The sequence below is a fragment of the Talpa europaea genome (genome assembly GCF_964194135.1).
Source record: "Talpa europaea genome assembly, chromosome: 13".
In the NCBI taxonomy this organism is placed as follows: domain Eukaryota; kingdom Metazoa; phylum Chordata; class Mammalia; order Eulipotyphla; family Talpidae; genus Talpa; species Talpa europaea.
This window is the reverse complement of record NC_140080.1, coordinates 39,140,630-39,158,833: the sequence shown is the minus strand read 5'-3', so window position 1 is coordinate 39,158,833 and position 18,204 is coordinate 39,140,630. Positions and strand designations below refer to the sequence as shown.

At 45.6% G+C, this 18,204-nt stretch overlaps 1 protein-coding gene across 1 annotated transcript; it reads left to right on the top strand.

Moving 5' to 3' along the window:
• Positions 1–16,526: 16,526 nt before the first annotated feature.
• On the top strand, positions 16,527–17,807 carry GPR151 (G protein-coupled receptor 151; the record flags this gene model as incomplete). Its single annotated transcript, XM_084251792.1, has 1 exon — positions 16,527–17,807. The coding sequence occupies one exon, from the start codon at positions 16,527–16,529 to the stop codon at positions 17,805–17,807; it is 1,281 nt and encodes a 426-aa protein (XP_084107918.1).
• Between the last annotated feature and the right edge of the window lie 397 nt (positions 17,808–18,204).

Sequence of the window (18,204 nt, the reverse complement as noted above, 5' to 3'; positions counted from 1 at the left end):
GTTCCACTTCCTAATACCATCACCTTGGGGGTTAGAATTTCAATACATAAATGTGGAGGTGACACAAACATTTGGATCATAGCAGTAGCCAAGAGCCACATGTGGCTATTTTAATTAAAATTAAATAAAATGAACTATTCAGTTCATCAAATGCACTAGCCACATTGCATATCTGACAGCCCAAATACAGAACATTTCCATTCTCATAAAAAGTGCTATTGGATATTACCGAGCTAAATCACTGGGAGCAGGAGGGTGGATGAGATTCACAATAATTTGGTGCTTGATTTTATTTTGAAATATTTTGTTGGATTAATTACAAATCAATCTGTAAGCTAATGATCTTGGGGTTAATCTCTCAAATTTGGTGATCAATGTCCTTCAACAGCATGTTAAATTCTATTTTCTGTACAAATAGCTCCACAATCTTGAAAGGTAACTCCTTAAATGTGACCACTGAATATTACTGGAAAGATCTTTGCTCTTATGAAATGAACACTTAGCAATTCAGCTTTATATTGATAAGTGGTTCCAATGTAACTCAAATTTTAGTTTCTAGTTTGTCAACAGTCTATCATTTTCCCTTATGTTTCTAAGTAAAGGATAAAGAATAAGTTTAGCTCAAAAATCTGTGTCAACATCACTTTTACTCAACATTTCCCATCACATGTTGCCTGTGGTTTCTACTGTCACTTTAACCAAGGCTCTGGGGTTTTAAACTGTTTTATTTCAAAGCTCTGAGATAAAGAAACCAGAGTAAATACATGGCCATGCAGCTGGAGTAAGGGGGGGGGGGAGATAGTTAAAGTAAATCAAATGAGACAGGCATAAGCCAAGCTATAGAGAATTCTAGCTTTAACCTAATGAGCAAGAAGCAGCCATGGAAGGATTTTAACAGAAAAGAGCAAAGAAGACATATAGATGGCCAAGAAGCACATGAAAATATGCTCACATAACTAATCATCAGGGAAGTGAAGCCAAAGCCACAGTGAGATACTACCTTATACCTATTAAGATGGTTACTATCAAAAAGATGAGAAATAACAAGTGTTGGAGAAGATAGAAAAAGACACTGTTGGGGCCTCCCTGGTGGCACAGGCAGTTGAGCACCATGCTGTGAAGCTGTCCACAGCCTCTGCAGTGCCGGTTCCATCCCCGCCGGCCTTGGAGCAACCCACATGGCGCAGCAGACCTCTCCTGTCTCCCCTGCAGCTCCCCTCAGTAGCGCATTTCGTCAGTCTGCCTGTTCTGTTCCCCACTCTGTCTCTGGTGAATCCTCTCACCCTCCCATGCATCTGGCCTGTACCCCAGTTCTTGTATAAATAAAATAAATCTTTAAAAAAAGAAAAAGAAAAAGACACTGTTGTTGGGTATGTAAATTGGTGCAGCCACTATGAAAAAACAGTATGGATTTTCCTCATCAAAAGTAGAAGAAAACAAAACAGTAGAAGAAAACAAAATATTTTCCTGAAGAAAACAAAAACAGTAACTCAAAAAAGTATCTGCACCCTGTATTCATTGCAGTATCACTTACAATAGGCAGGATATGGAAACAACCTAAGTGTCCACTGATGGTTAAAAAAAAAAATGTGTCCTATGTATATATAATGGGATATTATTCAGCCATTAAAAAAGAAAAAGTGAAATCCAGCCATTTGCAATATCATGGATGGAACTCCGGGGCATTTGCTAAATGAAATAAGTCAGACAGAAAGACAAAAACCACATGATCTCATGTCTATATGAAATCTTAAACAAAAGACAGAAAAACCCTCAAAGATGTAGAGAAGAGGGCCTCCCCGGTGGCGCAGCGGTTGAGCCCTGGGCTGCGAAGCTGCCCACAGCCTCTGCAGCGCCGGTTCGATCCTCAGCCAGCGGTGAGGGTCCCACATGGCGCGCAGACCTCTCCTGCCGCCCGCTGCACCCCTCAGCAGTGTCCTTCGGTCCTTCTGCCTGCTCTGCTCCCCGCTCTGGCTCTGGTGAATTCTCTCACCCTCCCGTGTTCCTGACTGTAACCAGTGCTTGTATAAATAAATCAATCTTTAAAAAAAAAAAAAAATGTAGAGATGATATTTGGTTGTTGCATGGGGGTAGGAAAAATGGGTCAAAGAGGTCAAAAGGTATAAAATAATTTATAGGGTGATAATTTATATACTCCCACATGTAAAATACATAACTCCCAGTTACAAAATAAATAAGTCCTGTATTGTATATTTGAAAGTTGCTAAGAGTAGAGTTTAAAAGTGCTTATCACAAGAAAAAAACTTACAGCTATATATTGATAAGTGTTAACTATACTTACCGTAATCATTTCACTATACAAATAGCAAATCATTATGCAGCAGACCTAAAACTAATGTTATGTGGATTATACCCAAATATTTTTTTAATGGAAAAATAAGTAAAGGGCATCTGGGGAAAGTTGATTAAATTTGAGTTTGGAAAGGACTCTGCTGTGCAGGAAAATAAAAACAAAGAACAGTCTGAAAAGAAGCCAGAGGCCAGAGGGAAGGCAGACAGAACTCTTCTGAGGCTGCTTCTGTATGTGAGGGCAGCTCAGGGTCACCACCAGAGGTCGCTACATTTCCCAAATCAAAGTCAATAAACCCTACCGACTGACCAGCACGGAAGTAGTTACAAGGAATGTATGACGTTCCGAAGTCAAACAATCTCACAAAACCGGGAGTATGTGGTCATTCCCATAACAGTAGGCGCAGGGATGGACTTTTAATAAATACTCAAAAAGTAACTTGTTGGGGCCTCCCCGGTGGCGCAAGGGGTAAGTCTTCAGCACTATGAAGCTATCCACAGCTTCTGCAAGATGAGTTCGATCCCTGGCCAGGGAGCTACACACATGGTGTAACAGACCTTTCCTGTCTGGCCTGCTGCTCCCCTCAGCAGTGTATTTCAGTAGATCTGCCTGTTCTGTGCCCCAATCTGTCTCTGGTGAATCCTCTCACCCCCCTACACCTCTGGCCTACACCCCAGCTCTTGTATGCATAAATAAATCTTTAAAAAAAAAAAGTAACTTCTCAAAATCACAATGAGATACCACCTTACACACATGAGAACAGCCCGCATCAAAAAAGCCAGAAAAACAAATATTAGTGAAGGTGTGAGGAGAAAGCAGCCCTTGTGCACTGTTGATGGGAAGGAAGGCCAGCCGAGCCTCTGTGGAAAGCAATATCGAGGCTCCTTTTAAAATATTAAAAGTAAAATACAAAACACAACAAAACAAAAACAGACAATTATAAATCAGAGACATCCTGCAGGGAAGGAGGAGGGAGAGGGACCAGTGGGAGGGAGAGAGGAGCACAGGGGCCTGAGGTGATGGTGCACGGGTGCATTGGGGAAGGAAACTCTATGGGGACTGCACCTGAGCAGGGAGGGGGGAAACAAACATTGTTTAAAAGTGAACAATGACCTGGAGAGACTGGTTTGCTTTCCAATGGGACCCTGAGAAAAATTTTCATCTGAGAATGTACCCCAACATCCACACATTTGATCTTCATCACCATGGAAATGGTGGCAAAAAGTGAAAGGGGGGGAATTGTTAGGGGAAAAGGATGTCCTGAGCTAATTCCATACAGGCTTTGTGGATGCCACCCCCACTCCATCAAGACACCGGGAACTACAAATCCCAGGATCCCCAAAGGCGGAGTTAAGCAGCTATTTTCTCTGTTTGTAAATAAAAACCGGCCATGTTAGTGGGGTCAGGCAAAAAAAAAAATAAAAATAAAAATGAACAATGATGTAAAAAAATAAATAAAACAAGAAGCAAACATTTACGAAAGCAAACATTTAGGAAGGAATAAAAAATATATTAAAAGTAGATGTATAATCCCAAAATTGGACTCCTGGGTATTTATCCAAAGAATGCAATAAATCTCATTCAAAAATAAATGCACTCCTATGTTCAGTGCAGCACCATCACAGCCAAGTTCTGGAAACAACCCAAGTGCCCAACAACAGCTGCATGGATAAAGAAGATGTAGATATACACCATGGAATACAACTGAGCTGTAAAAAGAAATGAATTCTTTCCATTTGCAACAACATGCAGGAACTGGAGGGGGTTATGCTAAGTAAAATGTCAGGAGAAAGGAAATACCAGATGATTTCACTCACCTGTGGAATATAGAGAAACAAAGTAATAGACAAAAACCCTAGAATTACAACAGCAGAACTGAGGAGACTAGAGGGGCCGGGTAGCAGTGGGAACAAAAGGTCAAGGGACCCAGTGCTTTATGGTAAAGGATTACAGGTAATTTGTTGGTGGGCGTGGTGTGGTAACTTAGATCTGAAGAGGTAGGAGCCTATTCCCCTAAATCACATTCAGGCTTGTAAACCAGTAATATCTGAATAATTAAAGTTATGTGTTTCTTGAAGGAAAGTTCTTAACAGGCAGGTCAACTCCTACTTCAGGATTCCAAAGCAACATGTATAATTATCTTGAAATTTCAATCTCAACAGAGACTGCCTGACTTTCCTCTGAAATGTGAAAGCATCTCTATCTTTGTTTCTACTCTCCTTTCTTTAAAAAAGAATACTACGGAAATATCCTATTGTATTAAGGACAGGTCTCATTATGTAATAAGCCATTCATAATTTATAATTCTAGGATTCTATAGGTCTTACCAGATCACAGGTCAAATTTAACTCACTAATGAGGCTCCTATTATTTTGATCTGAATGATGCTTTAAAACAAATTAAACAATATCTTAGAAAATTGTTTAAATTCACAGAGATGAGTTTACAGAGAAATCTAAAAGGGTCTCTTGAAAAATCAGAAGACCTGGCAATATTGGGGCTTTCCTCCCATAATGCTACCATCAGCCAGAGCCAAGCGCAAGAGGGCCTTTCAGACCTGGAAGCCACCTCCAATTCCAGAAGTTCACACCCTCAGGCATCTGAATTCACCCAGGTTACCCAAGCCTGGGTGTTTTCTTCAGCGAGATGCTGTACTCTCTCGCCCTCTGCTGGCAAATCTAAGCAACTGCAGAATACTACCAAGTTATTTCCTCCTGTTGATCATCACCTATAAATTGGTCAGTCTCTCAAAAACCAAATTTGCTTTACCTATATTCCTGACCTATTAACATTATCAGACAATATGTATTCAAGAAACGCAAACTGATGATGACTTTAACAGACCACCATTTGAAAATGAACAGGAAATCCACACTGAACACAAATTTCTCCTATTGTAACTTTATTTTTGATTTATTTGAAAATAGAATTCAGAATTTCTTGATTTACATAAAAAACTCTTAACTTTCCTCCAAAATATAATTTCCCACCTATACCCCTAAACATGATGAAAACAGGTCATGCCTTAATTATTAAAGTAATTCAACCCTGAGCATAGTCATCCCAAAGATTGTGAGTCAGAAATTTTTGTCGCAACACAGCGCCAACAGCAGCCACCACAGGGACCAAAACAAGAGGTTTTCTATCACCAAGCTAAGAAAATGGCAGTCCTCCAAGCAGAGGGAACCCACAACCTTACAGGGCATTCCAATCTGCATGAAAAGATTTTATATCCCACTCCCACTTAACAGTTTGACAGCTGTATTTTGAAAGCTATATATTCAATTAGAGAGATTTCTGCTCTGCTTTTCACCACCATTCTCCTCTCTCCAGAAGATAAAATATGACATGAAAGCCAAACAGTGTTCTGATCGCAGCCTGCAAGTTAATCACCACATTCCCAAGAAGCAGCAGGAATGGCCACAGAGAGCAAAATGCCAAATTTTTTCCACTGAGCTGGAATTCTAAAGGTTAATTGCTAGGTATGCCTCATCAAAGCCTCCTATGGAAGTAAAATAGAATCCAGTCCAAATCCGCAAAAACTGAGAAATTGTTTCATTCATTTCAACAACTTGGGTTCCCAGCGAGCACTGCGCCATTCAGCAATTAATGTAAAGGAATAATGTGTCTTTTACTATATTTTTTTTCTCACAATGAACGAGCTTTCACCTTTTAAACCAGATTTCTGGGATCCCCGAGATCCTTTCAGGGGGTTTACAGAATCAAAACTGCTTTCTACTAGTATTAAGTTGTTATTTGCCTTTTGCATTCTCATGCTCTTAAAAGTGAACCATGGAATTTTCTAGATACTACATGACAAGCTCTAGTTCAAAGATTGAATGCAGAAATAGAATAATCCTACACTGTCTGTGGAGCCAGGCATGAAAGTGACTTCAAAAACATAAAACCACACACCACTCTTCTCACAAAATTTTTGTTTTAGAAAATGTTTGTTTAGAAAATATTTGTTTTAGAAAATGTTTTAGAAAATTTCTCATAAGCATATTAATCATGTTAATGATAATGGGTTGATTGCTGTTATTTTTTAATAAATTAGTATTTTAAATCTCAGTTTTAGATTCTAACAAGGTGAATTATAACCCATGCAAACAAATGCTCTTTGGTAGCCTCAAAAATTTTCAGAGTGTAAATGGGTCCAAAGACCAAAAAGTTAGAGAACCACCATTTTAAGCAGTTTTCCTGCTGTTTAGTAGGGTAAGCAAGCTCTCTGAAAGTGAGTTTTAGTTTAAATAACTTTATTTGCATTACAAGTGAATAGAGCAGATCAAGGTTCAGAACCCAGCCCTCAAGGATCCCAGCAGGCCTCAAATACCCCACCTCCACCTGCCAAGCCTCAGGCTTCCTTCTCCAGGGAGGCACCCACTCCATCCTATTTGCCATGCTGAACAGGGATCATAATAACCACAGGCATCATTTTTTCCATTGATATGCATTTGCCAGTTGCCAGCATGATGTTTCATTGCCCCATTCATCAATTAATAAAGTGCTTGGGACAGTGCCTGGAATGTGGGATGTGTTCATTAAATATTAGTGGTGAATGAGAATTAGTATTCATTAAATACTAGAGGTGATGATTATCCTGTGTTTTTAGTGATATACTGGTATTATTGTTTGCAAATGAGGAAACTGAGGCACAGAGGTGCTACTTGCTCCAATCACACAGCCAGTAAGTGGCAGAGCCAGGAGCCCAACCCAATCCCAAGTCTCCAGTCCTGAGCCCCAGACTCTCCCCTACTCTACACCACGAGTCTCACACTCTGCTGACATATGAACCACGTGAAGTTCTTGTTAAATGCAGATTCTGATTCCGGGGTCTGGGGTGGGGCCTGGGTTCTGCATTTCTAGCCAGTTCCCAAGTCGGGCTGATGCTTTCAGTCTTCAATCCATACTGAAAATTGTACACCTGCCCTCGCGAACATTTTAAACTATTTTCAATCCTTGCATTCATTTTCCTCTGTCTATACTCAAACATCCTAACCTTAAAGTATTTTTCACCCCTGTCCCACCCAAAGCTTGTCCCCAACCTCCACTCACTCTGGTGGTTACATGTCAGGGACTGACCCTCACACTCCCTGTGACCACCACATCCCTTCTCTCGCGTCATCTGAACCGGCGTCTTGAACAGTCACACGGGGGCGCTGCCTGCTCAGCAACGGTTTAGGCCCAGACGCCGGGTCCTCTTAGCAGAGCAGTGCAATTGGCTATTGCTTTGAACAGTGTTAAAGTGGGTGAGACTGGAAAATAAAATGACTGGCGGTGACAGGGGTATAGGCCTCAGCACATCACACTTGAAATGACAACAGACGTGACTCAGCTGTCCCCAGTGAAAATCATTTGTCCTTAGTGGAGGCTTTCTGGCAGGGAGCTGGGTTTATGAATGACAAAAAAACAGATTCCAAGAAATAGATCAAATATTCAGTCTACAAACAAGTGATTACTGGGTATTTTAGGATTTTTTTTAAAGATTTATTTATTTATACATACAAGAGCTGGGGTACAGGCCAGAGACACAGAGCAGGGAGTACAACAGGCAGACTGATCGGAAACACTGCTGAGGGGAGCAGAGGGCGAGACAGGAGAGGTCCGTCACTCCTGTGGGTCTCTCCCTGACCAGCTGGGAATCAAACCCGCACTGTAGAGTCTGTGGACAGCTTCACAGCGCTGCGCTCAACCCGCTACGCCACCAGGGAGGCCCGTTTTTAGGATACTTTCTAATTGTACTTTGAAAGGATTCTCCCTCATCTTCCGTACAGGTCACTGTGTTACATACACTGCAACAACAGGAAAGTTGAGTTAAAAGTTAAAAGTTGAGGGGGCCTCCCCTGGTGGCACAAGCGGTTGAGCACTGCGCTTTGAAGCTGTCCGCAGCCTCTGAAGCGCTGGTTCAATCCCGGCCAGCAGCGAGGGTCCCACATGGCGCGGCAGACCTCTCCTGTCTCGCCCGCTGCTCCCCTCAGCAGTGTCTTCGGTCCGTCTGCCTTCTCTGCTCCTCGCTGTCTCTGGTGAATCCTCTCACCCTCCCGCACCTCTGACCTGTACCCCAGTTCTTGTGTAAATAAATAAATCTTTAAAAAAAAAAAAGGCAAAGCAGCACAATGTCTAGCACACAAGTCCCTCCCACTCATCAGGGGCGGGCCCATACCTGCTTTTAATAACTCATTACTTAGCTCTACAGTTGATGGAAAGAAAACCTTTTTGGGAGACAGCTTAATAGTCGAGTCCGCAAGGCCAGACACTGGGGTTCCAATTTCAAGCCCCTTATTTACTAACCACGTGACCTTGAAATAGCTGCTTTGTGTGATGGACGACTCAAGACTGGGTGGGGAAAGACCTTGGAGCTGATGGGAGCAACTCAAGGGCTCTGTCTATCTATCCAGTAATCCCTGTGCCCACATAGCAGGAGTACGGGAGGCTGGAACCAGATGTGCAGCTACTTCAAAGATTTCCACTGTCACCCGCGTTTGTGAAGAATGGCACTTCCTGAAAAATCATTGCCAGTTTTGAGAATACGGAATACCTTTGAGAAAAGAATGTAGCCAGGGCCTCCCTAGTGGCACAAGGGGTTAAGACACAACCTATGAAGCTGTCAGCAGCCTGGCCAGTTAGATCCCTGGCCAGGGAGCTACGAGCAGACCTCTCCTGTCTCGCCCGCTGCTCCCCTCAGCAGTGTACTTCGGTCAGTCTGCCTGTTCTGTTCCCCACTCTGTCTCTGCTGAGTCCTTTCACCACCACCCCCGCCACACACACCTCTGGCCTGTACCCCAGTTCTTGTCTGCATAAATAAATCTTTAAAAAAAAAAAAAAAGAATACAGCCAAGGTTGACAGGCAGGCATTATTAATGTGCAAAAATGAAATAAAAAGTTAAGTGACATGAGAGAACCCAGAGTCCCCAACCCAGACCCTGCCCCACAGAACGTAAAAAAAAAAAATTCAACTGCCATTTTAAAGCTGTAGATCTAACGACAAGTTACTTGTGTCATAATATGAAGAAATAAATCTACAGTGGTATCTGGCAGGATCCTTTCAGCTGATACAACACAACTACCTCCTTAAGTTCTCACCCTCCTGTTACTTTTCAAAGGGTCATCACACTTAGGGCCAAAATTTACCCTCCATGACGTCAAAATAGAAGCTGTTAACTCAGGGGAAACTCCGGTTTTCCAGGTGCACTGGAGGAAACAGCAAGACAGGGCGAAGAGCAAAAAGCCACCAACCTGGCAACAGATTCCCGGATCCCGGCTCATGACCTGCCCCCAAGGAGCCCGTGACCAGGCGGAAGTCCCACTTTCTGTGCCTGTCTTCACATCTGGAAAATGAAGGTTTGACCCAGGTGATCCAAAAGGGCCCTTTTGAGATCTAACAGACTCCTTCTCAAGGGGCAGGGTTTAGTGCTGCCCACTCCCGGTCTTGGTGGGGGTGAAAATCTACAGGCTGCCTGTGAAGTCTGGAGACAGATGCAAATACAGAACCAGAGGCCTGACATTATTAGCTACCAGGACAAAAATGATGAGCTGTGGCAGCAGACTTGCTGACCACCTTCTAAGGATGGGCTTCCTCTATGACTTCCCTAGCGGGGCGGGGTGGGGGGCTTAGGAACCACCTAACCAACAGCAGAAGCAGGGTAGGGGTGACTGGTGGAGTGGGTAATGGGGGTGGGGGAGAGGCTGCCTGGCACGGGTGCCCACTAAATGAGGAAGCTAGGAAACGGGTACAGGTAGTCGGTGAGGCACAGGGTGCCCAAAGCCCATTTATCAATTTAAGCAATGAGTGGGAACCAGGAGGGCACCCCCCCCACTCAGTTGAAAATGGAATGTTCAGAACACCCACAAAATAGCACACTAGCAATGGGCCAATGATGGTTCCAGAAGGCAGGCCAGGTAACTCGGGAGGAGCCGATGGGCCTCTGGAGACCCCCTGGGCCCAGCCGGTCAGCAGAGACACCAAACGGCCAAACCCCCACTCCTTATCCACTGTACCCATAAAGCACCTACTTCTTCCCCCTCAGTGGCTACCCACTGGGGACCCCACTCCACTCAGAAAGCTTTTCTGTCCTTCCCCTTACAATAAACCTCTTGCATTTCTGTAAGGTTGGTCTCAAGGTTGAATGCTTTCCTTTCTGAAGACAAGAACAGAGAAAGAGCCTGCCTGGGGTCCTCAGACTCCCGGCTACCTCCCCAAAACCCCAACTCACCACCTGCCCAACACTTACGGAAGAGATGGCGTGTCACTCAGCTGACACTGCAGCCTGGAGCCACACTCCAAGATGCCAGACGCTCAGCAATGGCGCACGCCACTCAGGAGAGCCCCCCGCCGAACACGGCACAGAAAACAAGGGGGCTGTTCCAGGCGGGGGCTGGAGACAAGGCGTGAGCAAAGGAAGCACCAGCCCTACTTCTAGATTCTCCGTCAACAGCAGGGTGGGAGCAGGGTAAAGACGTGAGGACACCACACCCCCAGGCTGGCTCCTGCGGTGGCCACGCACAGGGCACATGCTCAACAGGCTGAACACCTGCAGCTGGTTCGAGTCCTCCAGGGGCTTCACCTGCAAAGCCCAAAGCCTGATGCCCTGTAGGCTGGGGTGCTTGATTCTCAAGAGGCATTGCTAACTACTCTGATAAAAAGCAGCTGTTGCTGGTGCATTTAATTCAGGGGACTGAATGAGCTCCAGTGGTAGGTGAGTGCATAACAGAGGGTCTAGCTGAGATTCCTCTTCTGCAGGAAAAGCCTCTCTTTCCCCCACCAACTCATGGTTTGCCCCAGGTGCACCTTCTCCAGGCATCCACGTGGTCAGAACCTGTGACTCTGTTGTTGAAATCCCCAGTCTGTCCATGTCTGCATGCAGCTTGTAGCTCCTCAAGACAAGGGATGCTTCTGCCAAGCTGGCTTCCAGGGATTAAATCTCTAGCTTCATGCTTAGCACAGAGGAGAAAGTGGTTGGCGCATTTTCACTGCAAGTTCTATATTCCCATGGTGTAGTGGCAGGAATGGGCACAGAGCAGGATCTCTATGACCCGAGCAGACAGGGGTAAAAGAGGAGAGAGTCCTAGAGCCCTCCGTGGCTTTTCAGGCTTTTATTGGGACTTACCAGGTACGTGGCTGGCAAGGGGTGCCGGGGGGCCGGGAAGCTGGCAGGCCCCTCAGCCCCCAGCAAGTCTTCACTCTTTCTGGGCTCTCCCACATTCTCTGGTGGTCTCTGCTGCTCTGCTCTCTGCTCCTCGTGGTTCTGCTGGCGTCCCCATGACGCCACCCTTATAAGCCCAGTCTCAGCCCAGGTGAATCCCATCTACCTATGCCCACACCCTACTCCAGGTGCCCCCCAGGACTGGAGGGTTCCGTCATCTATCCTAATGGCGGGAGGACAGAAAAGCCTGATACTTTTTACCTACCCTACACATGGCCAAAGCGTTCACTAATAGCTGCTGAACTGAACGAAGCCAATTTCACAGTTGCGTTGGTTAAGCACTGTAAGTATTCCACGATACTTTTGTGGGGCAAGAGAGCTTATTGCTACAAACACCCACCTGGGAACCCCAGCTCTGGGGCAGACCCGAGGTACTCCTTACCCTAACTCTATCAGTCATGTGGACCCTCTCTGCCTCAGCTCCATCACCTGCTGTGAGCACAGGGGTTTCCACTTAGGGATCATTCAGTAAGTGACCATTCATTGTTAGTCCTTCTGGAACTGAGCAAGAGGATAAACATTGCCCAATCCTGGTAAGAATCACATTTAGCTGCGCTTTTATCAGAAGCCACTTAAAATTTGGCCACCCATTTGCTTTATCAGGGTTCTTTTGAAGTTTAAACCAACTGAGATCTCTCACAGCTTAGCTATCAAGCAAAACTTAAAAAAATATCTACTGCTTGGCTTTTCCTGTTGTGTGGCTGCTTCCGAATGTCCAGGGCATATCACTATGGCAGTGTCCCTACCACGAGAAGCAACGCAGGGCCCCGCTGAAGCATCTGGGGGTGCACCATTGCTGGGGTCTGAGCATGGGTAGAGGGAGAAGGCTATGCTGGAGGGCTTCCCTGGTGGCGCAAGGGGGTAAGCACTGTACTGTGAAGCTCTCTGCAGCCTCTACAGCACGAGTTCGATCCCTAGCCGGCCAGGGAGCTACCCACATGGCACAGCAGACCTCTCTTGACTCACCCGCTGCTCCCCTCAGCAATGCACTTCGGTCAATCTGCCTGTTCTGTTCCCCACTCTATCTGTAGTGAATCCTCTCACTGCCCCCCGCACCTACAGCCTGTGTACCCCAGTTCTTATATGCACCCCAGTTCTTATATGCACCAATAAATAAATCTTAAAAAAGAAAAGGTGATGCTGGAGGCCCACTTCCAATGAGGGCAACCAGGCATCAGAGGCAGCAAATTCGGAGTCCTGCTTTCTGGGTGTCCCTTCCTCCCACTCCCCCATATCCTCATTTCCCACCCACGGCTGTTCTTTGGCTTGATCCTTCCAGGTCACAATCTCTCCCTTGCTCCATTAAAAACTTTTTTTTTTTTTTAAATCATAGTCTCAGAACAGAATCTCCCCTCTACCAGAAGCTACTCAGCTTTCAAAGAGCAGGGAAATCCACCTTTCCTCCACCCCAAATAGCTCTTTTTTTAAATAGCTTTATTGGGGTATAGTTCACATAACCTGAAATTCACTCATTTTAACTGTACAATTCAAGGTTTTTGGTGCAGTTACAGAGTTGTCTAACCACCCCCACAACCCAAGTTCAGAACATTTCTATCACCCCAAAGCATTCTTGGTGCCCAGCTCAGTTGCTCTCCTTTCCCTCCCCCAGTGCCAGGATAGGGCTATTCTACCTCCCACCTCTATAGAGAAGTCTTTTCTGATCATTTTATTAAAAAGGAGTCTTACAATACGAGGTCTTTGTGTGTGCTTGCTTTCACTTAGCAGAGTATTTTTAAGGTTCAATTATGTTGTAGCATTTATCACCCCTTGACATTGCTGAATAGCATCCACAGTGAATAGAGTCACTTGTTCATCCATTTACCAATGAATGGACATTTAGAACTTGAGGGAAGTTTTCAGTTTTCCTCCCAAGTAGCTCTCAATCATGTTTCTGTACAGTTCTCTTCCACCTCACCCCATCACTTCTCCGCAGAGTCCCTTGTGTCAAGCAGGAAAGGGGATCAAATACTAAGTGACTCCCCCAAAATAAATAAAAGCAAGAAAACCTGACAAATGCCCACTGTGCAGTTTCATCTACATTTTAAATGAATATGCTAGACACAAAAATCAAAATAACAACTTATAACATAAATTTTAAAAATGCATATGATCTTATTCCTACAGATTTATCAGCTTTTATTTATTCTTTTTTTTTTCTTTCTTTCTTTCCTTTCTTTCCTCTCCAAAGATTTATCTATCTGTGCACACAAGAACTGGGGCACAGGCTAGATATACAGGGGGTGAGAAGACTCACCAGAGACAGAGCGGGGAACAGAACAGGCAGACTGACTGCAATACACTGCTGAGGGGAGCAGCGGGCAAGTCAGGAGAGGTCTGCTGCGCCATGTGGGTTGCTCCCTGGCCGGCTTGTGTCCGGAGCCGTCCGGAGTATGTGCCGTGTTGCATATGCGTGCCATGAGTTCGCTTTACCGTTTCGCCTTCGGAGAACCACAGGTTTTTCCTGTAAAGCACATGAGACTGGGAGGTCCGGGGGGAGGAGCTACGAGGGTATAAGAGGAGAACGAGAAGAAAAAGAGATTTAAGAGGAGAACCACGAGAGAGGAGAGTACCGCGAGAGGAGCAGAGAGAAGGCCAGGGAAGTAAGAAAGACAGGGAAAAGAAAGACATGGAAAAGTAAAAGAAAAGGATAAAGGAAAAATAAAGAAGCAAACGCTAGCGGCAAGTTGTCAAGCCCCTCATTTCAATCCTCAGCCCTTCTCTTTTCGTGCCTCCGAATCCCGCGGGTCGGGACAGGCTGGGAACCAAACTCGCGCTGCAGAGGCCTCGGACTGCTCCACAGCGCGAAGCTCAACCCCCTGTGCCACCTGGGAGGCCCTTGTTTATTCTTTAAATCAAACTGTTTGATTGAATCAAAAGTGGGTAAAAGCTACGTTATAGTTGTCAAATACCTAAAGGTACATGTGCAAATACCTAGATGTACAAAAGGCAAACTGAAATGTGATTTGAGTGATGAGGCTTGTCAAAGGAGAAAGTTCCTTTGGGAACATGTACATAATAATCCTTTTGATTATTATAGCTAATGATGACCCAGGAAGAAAACTCAAACTCATTTGCACTTCTCAAGTGGTTCCATAAATAATGCATGTATGTGTAAATGTGTGTGTGTGTGTGTGTGTGTGTGTGTGTGTGTGTGGAGAGAACACAAATATGGCCGATGTTAATAACTGGTGAATCGGCATGAAGTGCTAAAGCGCGTAGGTAACTCTCTACTATAATTGCAAGTTTTCCGTAAGTTTGCAATTCTTTCCAAATAAAGTTAAAATACATTTCCTTTAAGAGTACAGAAAATTCCGTCTTCCAGTCCTTCAGGTCAAACACTCTTGCTAGGGCAAGAGTGGAGCGCCAGGCACTCTTGCTCACATATCAGTCAGTGTGGGGGGAACCACACAAAAGTCTTTCATTTCCCCCAATCGCTCCTTACGAGTCAGACTTCCAGACTGTTAAAGCTTTCTTGACCTCATGTAGCCATCTGTCTTAGTACCTTCAAAAGGCCTGAGCGTCATAAGCTTATAAGCCACGACATAAGGTGTCATTGTTTTCTGGTCCTTGACTGATCTCTTCCATAGACATCAGGTAGAACTTTCTGCAAAACCTTCATTTGCTCTAAGTAGCATGCAAGGGATTTCTCTACACACACACACACACACACACACACACACACTGTCCTCCCCAGAGGACACTCTTCACCCCCAAATGTGGCACTCTTTACCCCCAAATGCGGTGCTGGCAAGGCTTACAGGTAAGTCACCGTCCACAGCACCAGTGGGGGGGCTGCTGTGCACTGCCGGGACAAGTTTCTGTTTCATAGACTCAGCTCTTCTCTCGGGGGAAGCAAACAGAACCTACAAAAACAACTATCCCAATATTCAGTACCTGCTGGTTGAGTTGGTTGTTAGTGCCCCTTAGTTTCCAGAGAAGACCTGGTGAAAGCATAGTTAGCACCAGCAGCCACGGGTTAGACTCCAGACCAGCACACCCTCCACAGTGCGAATATTCCAGATTCAAGACTACTGAGAGGACACACCCTCGTGACAAACTTACAATTCAGTTTCTCTCATCTCCAGAATACCAAGACCCGTTCTAGTCATTTTATCCAAGCATTTTTTCTTTCCCAACTTTAAAAGGTCATCTTTACAATCTCTTTAATGCTTTCCACATAGAAAGTGTTTTATTTCCCTAGTCTCAGTAAATCCTAGTGAAAGAAACCTGATTCATCATCTGGCTGCCTAAGCCACCATCACCGGCTGAAAAGTCCTTTTAGTACTAAGCCCGTTCTAATTCAGAGCTCTAAAATCATCTCTGAAAAATTCACGGTAGTTACACTAAGCCTAGTTATCTGGAATTACATGTTTTATTAAACAGGACTTCTTTGCATCCTGCTCTCATTTTCCAGCTCTGTGATCTCAGCCAGCTGCGGATGGGGCTGAAGTGCAGACGAAGAAGGGGGAAAGGAAGAGGGAAAGGCAGCATTGCTTTTGTTTTAAAAACGTAGTTCCCCAAACTGTGGTAGCAGCTTTCCCTGAGAACTCTTGGGTTTACGCCAGACCTACCGGATCAAGCCAACCAAGTGATTCTGGCGCACACGACTCGGATGTCGTGTTCATGGAATTACTGGTCGAAAGTCAAGATTTCAGAACCAGCTTGGTTGAAAATAATTGTCATCACTGGCTTCAGAGACCCCCCAGGAATAGGGTCCACTTACATGTGTGTCCTCATTCATCATTTATGGGCATACTGGCTTTTTTACTCCACAGGCTGCCATCTGAGATTATACTTGCTAATGAGCAGCGACCTTGTGCTCTTCCTGCGGTTCTGCGCCATCACGGTCCATCGCGTGCAGCAGAGAAGCGCTTAGCCGCGAACCTCCTTCCAGTCTGCTCTCAGGAAATAAGCAAGGGGAGGGTCCAGGGGTGTCACTTGACACTGACGACAGCCTACTCATCTGCGCAAGAGAGCTGGGAGAGACAAAAAGCAGCCAGCTTCTGGCGGGGATGGAAGAGGTGATGCCGACGGCCACCTTTGCAGACTCCAACTCCAGCACCATGAACGAGTCCCTCGCTCACCTCCACTTCGCCGGAGGGTACCTGCCCTCTGATTCCAAGGACTGGAGGACCTTAGTGCCAGCTCTCTTGGTGGTGGTCTGCCTGGTGGGCTTCGTGGGCAACCTGTGTGTGATTGGTATCCTCCTCCACGGTGCCCGGAAAGGAAAGCCATCCATGATCCACTCCCTGATTCTGAACGTCAGCCTGACCGACCTCTCTCTCCTCCTGTTCTCTGCACCCATCCGGGCCACGGCGTACTCGAAAGGTGCTTGGGACCTAGGCTGGTTTGTCTGCAAGTCCTCCGACTGGTTCGTCCATACGTGCATGGCAGCCAAGAGTCTGACAATCGTGGCAGTGGCCAAAGTGTGCTTCATGTATGCAAGTGACCCTGCGAAGCCTGTAAGTATCCACGACTGCACTGCCTGGTTAGTGCTGGGGGGCATCTGGGCTCTGGCGAGCCTGCTCCCCCTCCCGGAATGGTTCTTCAGTACCACCAGGCACCACGCCGGTGTGGAAATGTGCCTCATGGATGTACCAGTTGTGGCTAAAGAGTTCATGTCGATGTTTGGGAAGCTCTACCCTCTCCTGGTGTTCTGCCTTCCGTTACTCTTGGCCGGCTTTTACTTGTGGAGAGCTTATGGCCAGTGTAAAAAACAAGGGACTAAAACTCAGCACCTTAGAAACCAGAGGCGCTCAAAGCAACTCACAGTGATGCTGCTGAGCATGGCCATGACCTCTGCTGCTCTGGGGCTCCCCGAAAGGATAGCATGGTTGTGGATGTGGCATCTGAAGGCTGGGGGCCCGGCCCCACCACAGGGTTTCATTGCCCTGTCTCAAGTCCTCATGTTTTCCGCCTCTTCAGCAAACGCTCTCATTTTCCTAGTGATGTCAGAGGAGTTCAAGGCAGGTGTGAAAGGCGTATGGAAATGGATGATCATCAAAAGACATCCGACTGCCTCGGAATCTCTGGAAACACCAGCTGGCAACTCAGTGGTCCTTCCAGACAATGTCCCATCTCCAGGATCCCCAACATCCATACCAGAGAGAGAGGAAACTGGCTCGCCCTCCTCCGGCAAAGAGAAAGCTGACAAGGCAGAGATCCCCATCCTTCCCATCCTCCCTGACGTAGAGCAGTTCTGGCACGAGAGGGACACGGTTCCTTGCGTACAAGACAATGACCCTACCCCCTGGGAACGTGAGGATCAAGAGACAGGAGACTGTGCTAAGTAGGTTAAGTTTCAAAGCAAAACTAATTAAGATTGTTGCCTTTACTTGTACCACTGCTTATCAGTATTGCTGACTTTACCATATAAATCTAAAATTGCTACCATTAGAAATTACAAAACTGCTTCGGTCTGCATTGTCTGAATGTGCATTTTGGTAAGTAAAACACCAAGCTAGGATTAATAATTGTTTCAGAATTATCACTTGGCTGTTCAAAGAACTGTGTTGTATGAAGATGTCCTAAGTGGTTAGAAAACACAGATAATTGTTATTTGTTCACAGTGGCTGTGTTGGTGGAGAATCCTTAGGGCCAGCCCTGTGCAAATTGATGCCAAAGGCTGAACTTGTCTCCCTTCAGTTCCTTCCTGCTAGCTCTCAGTGAACCTATCAAGCTTTATTTCAC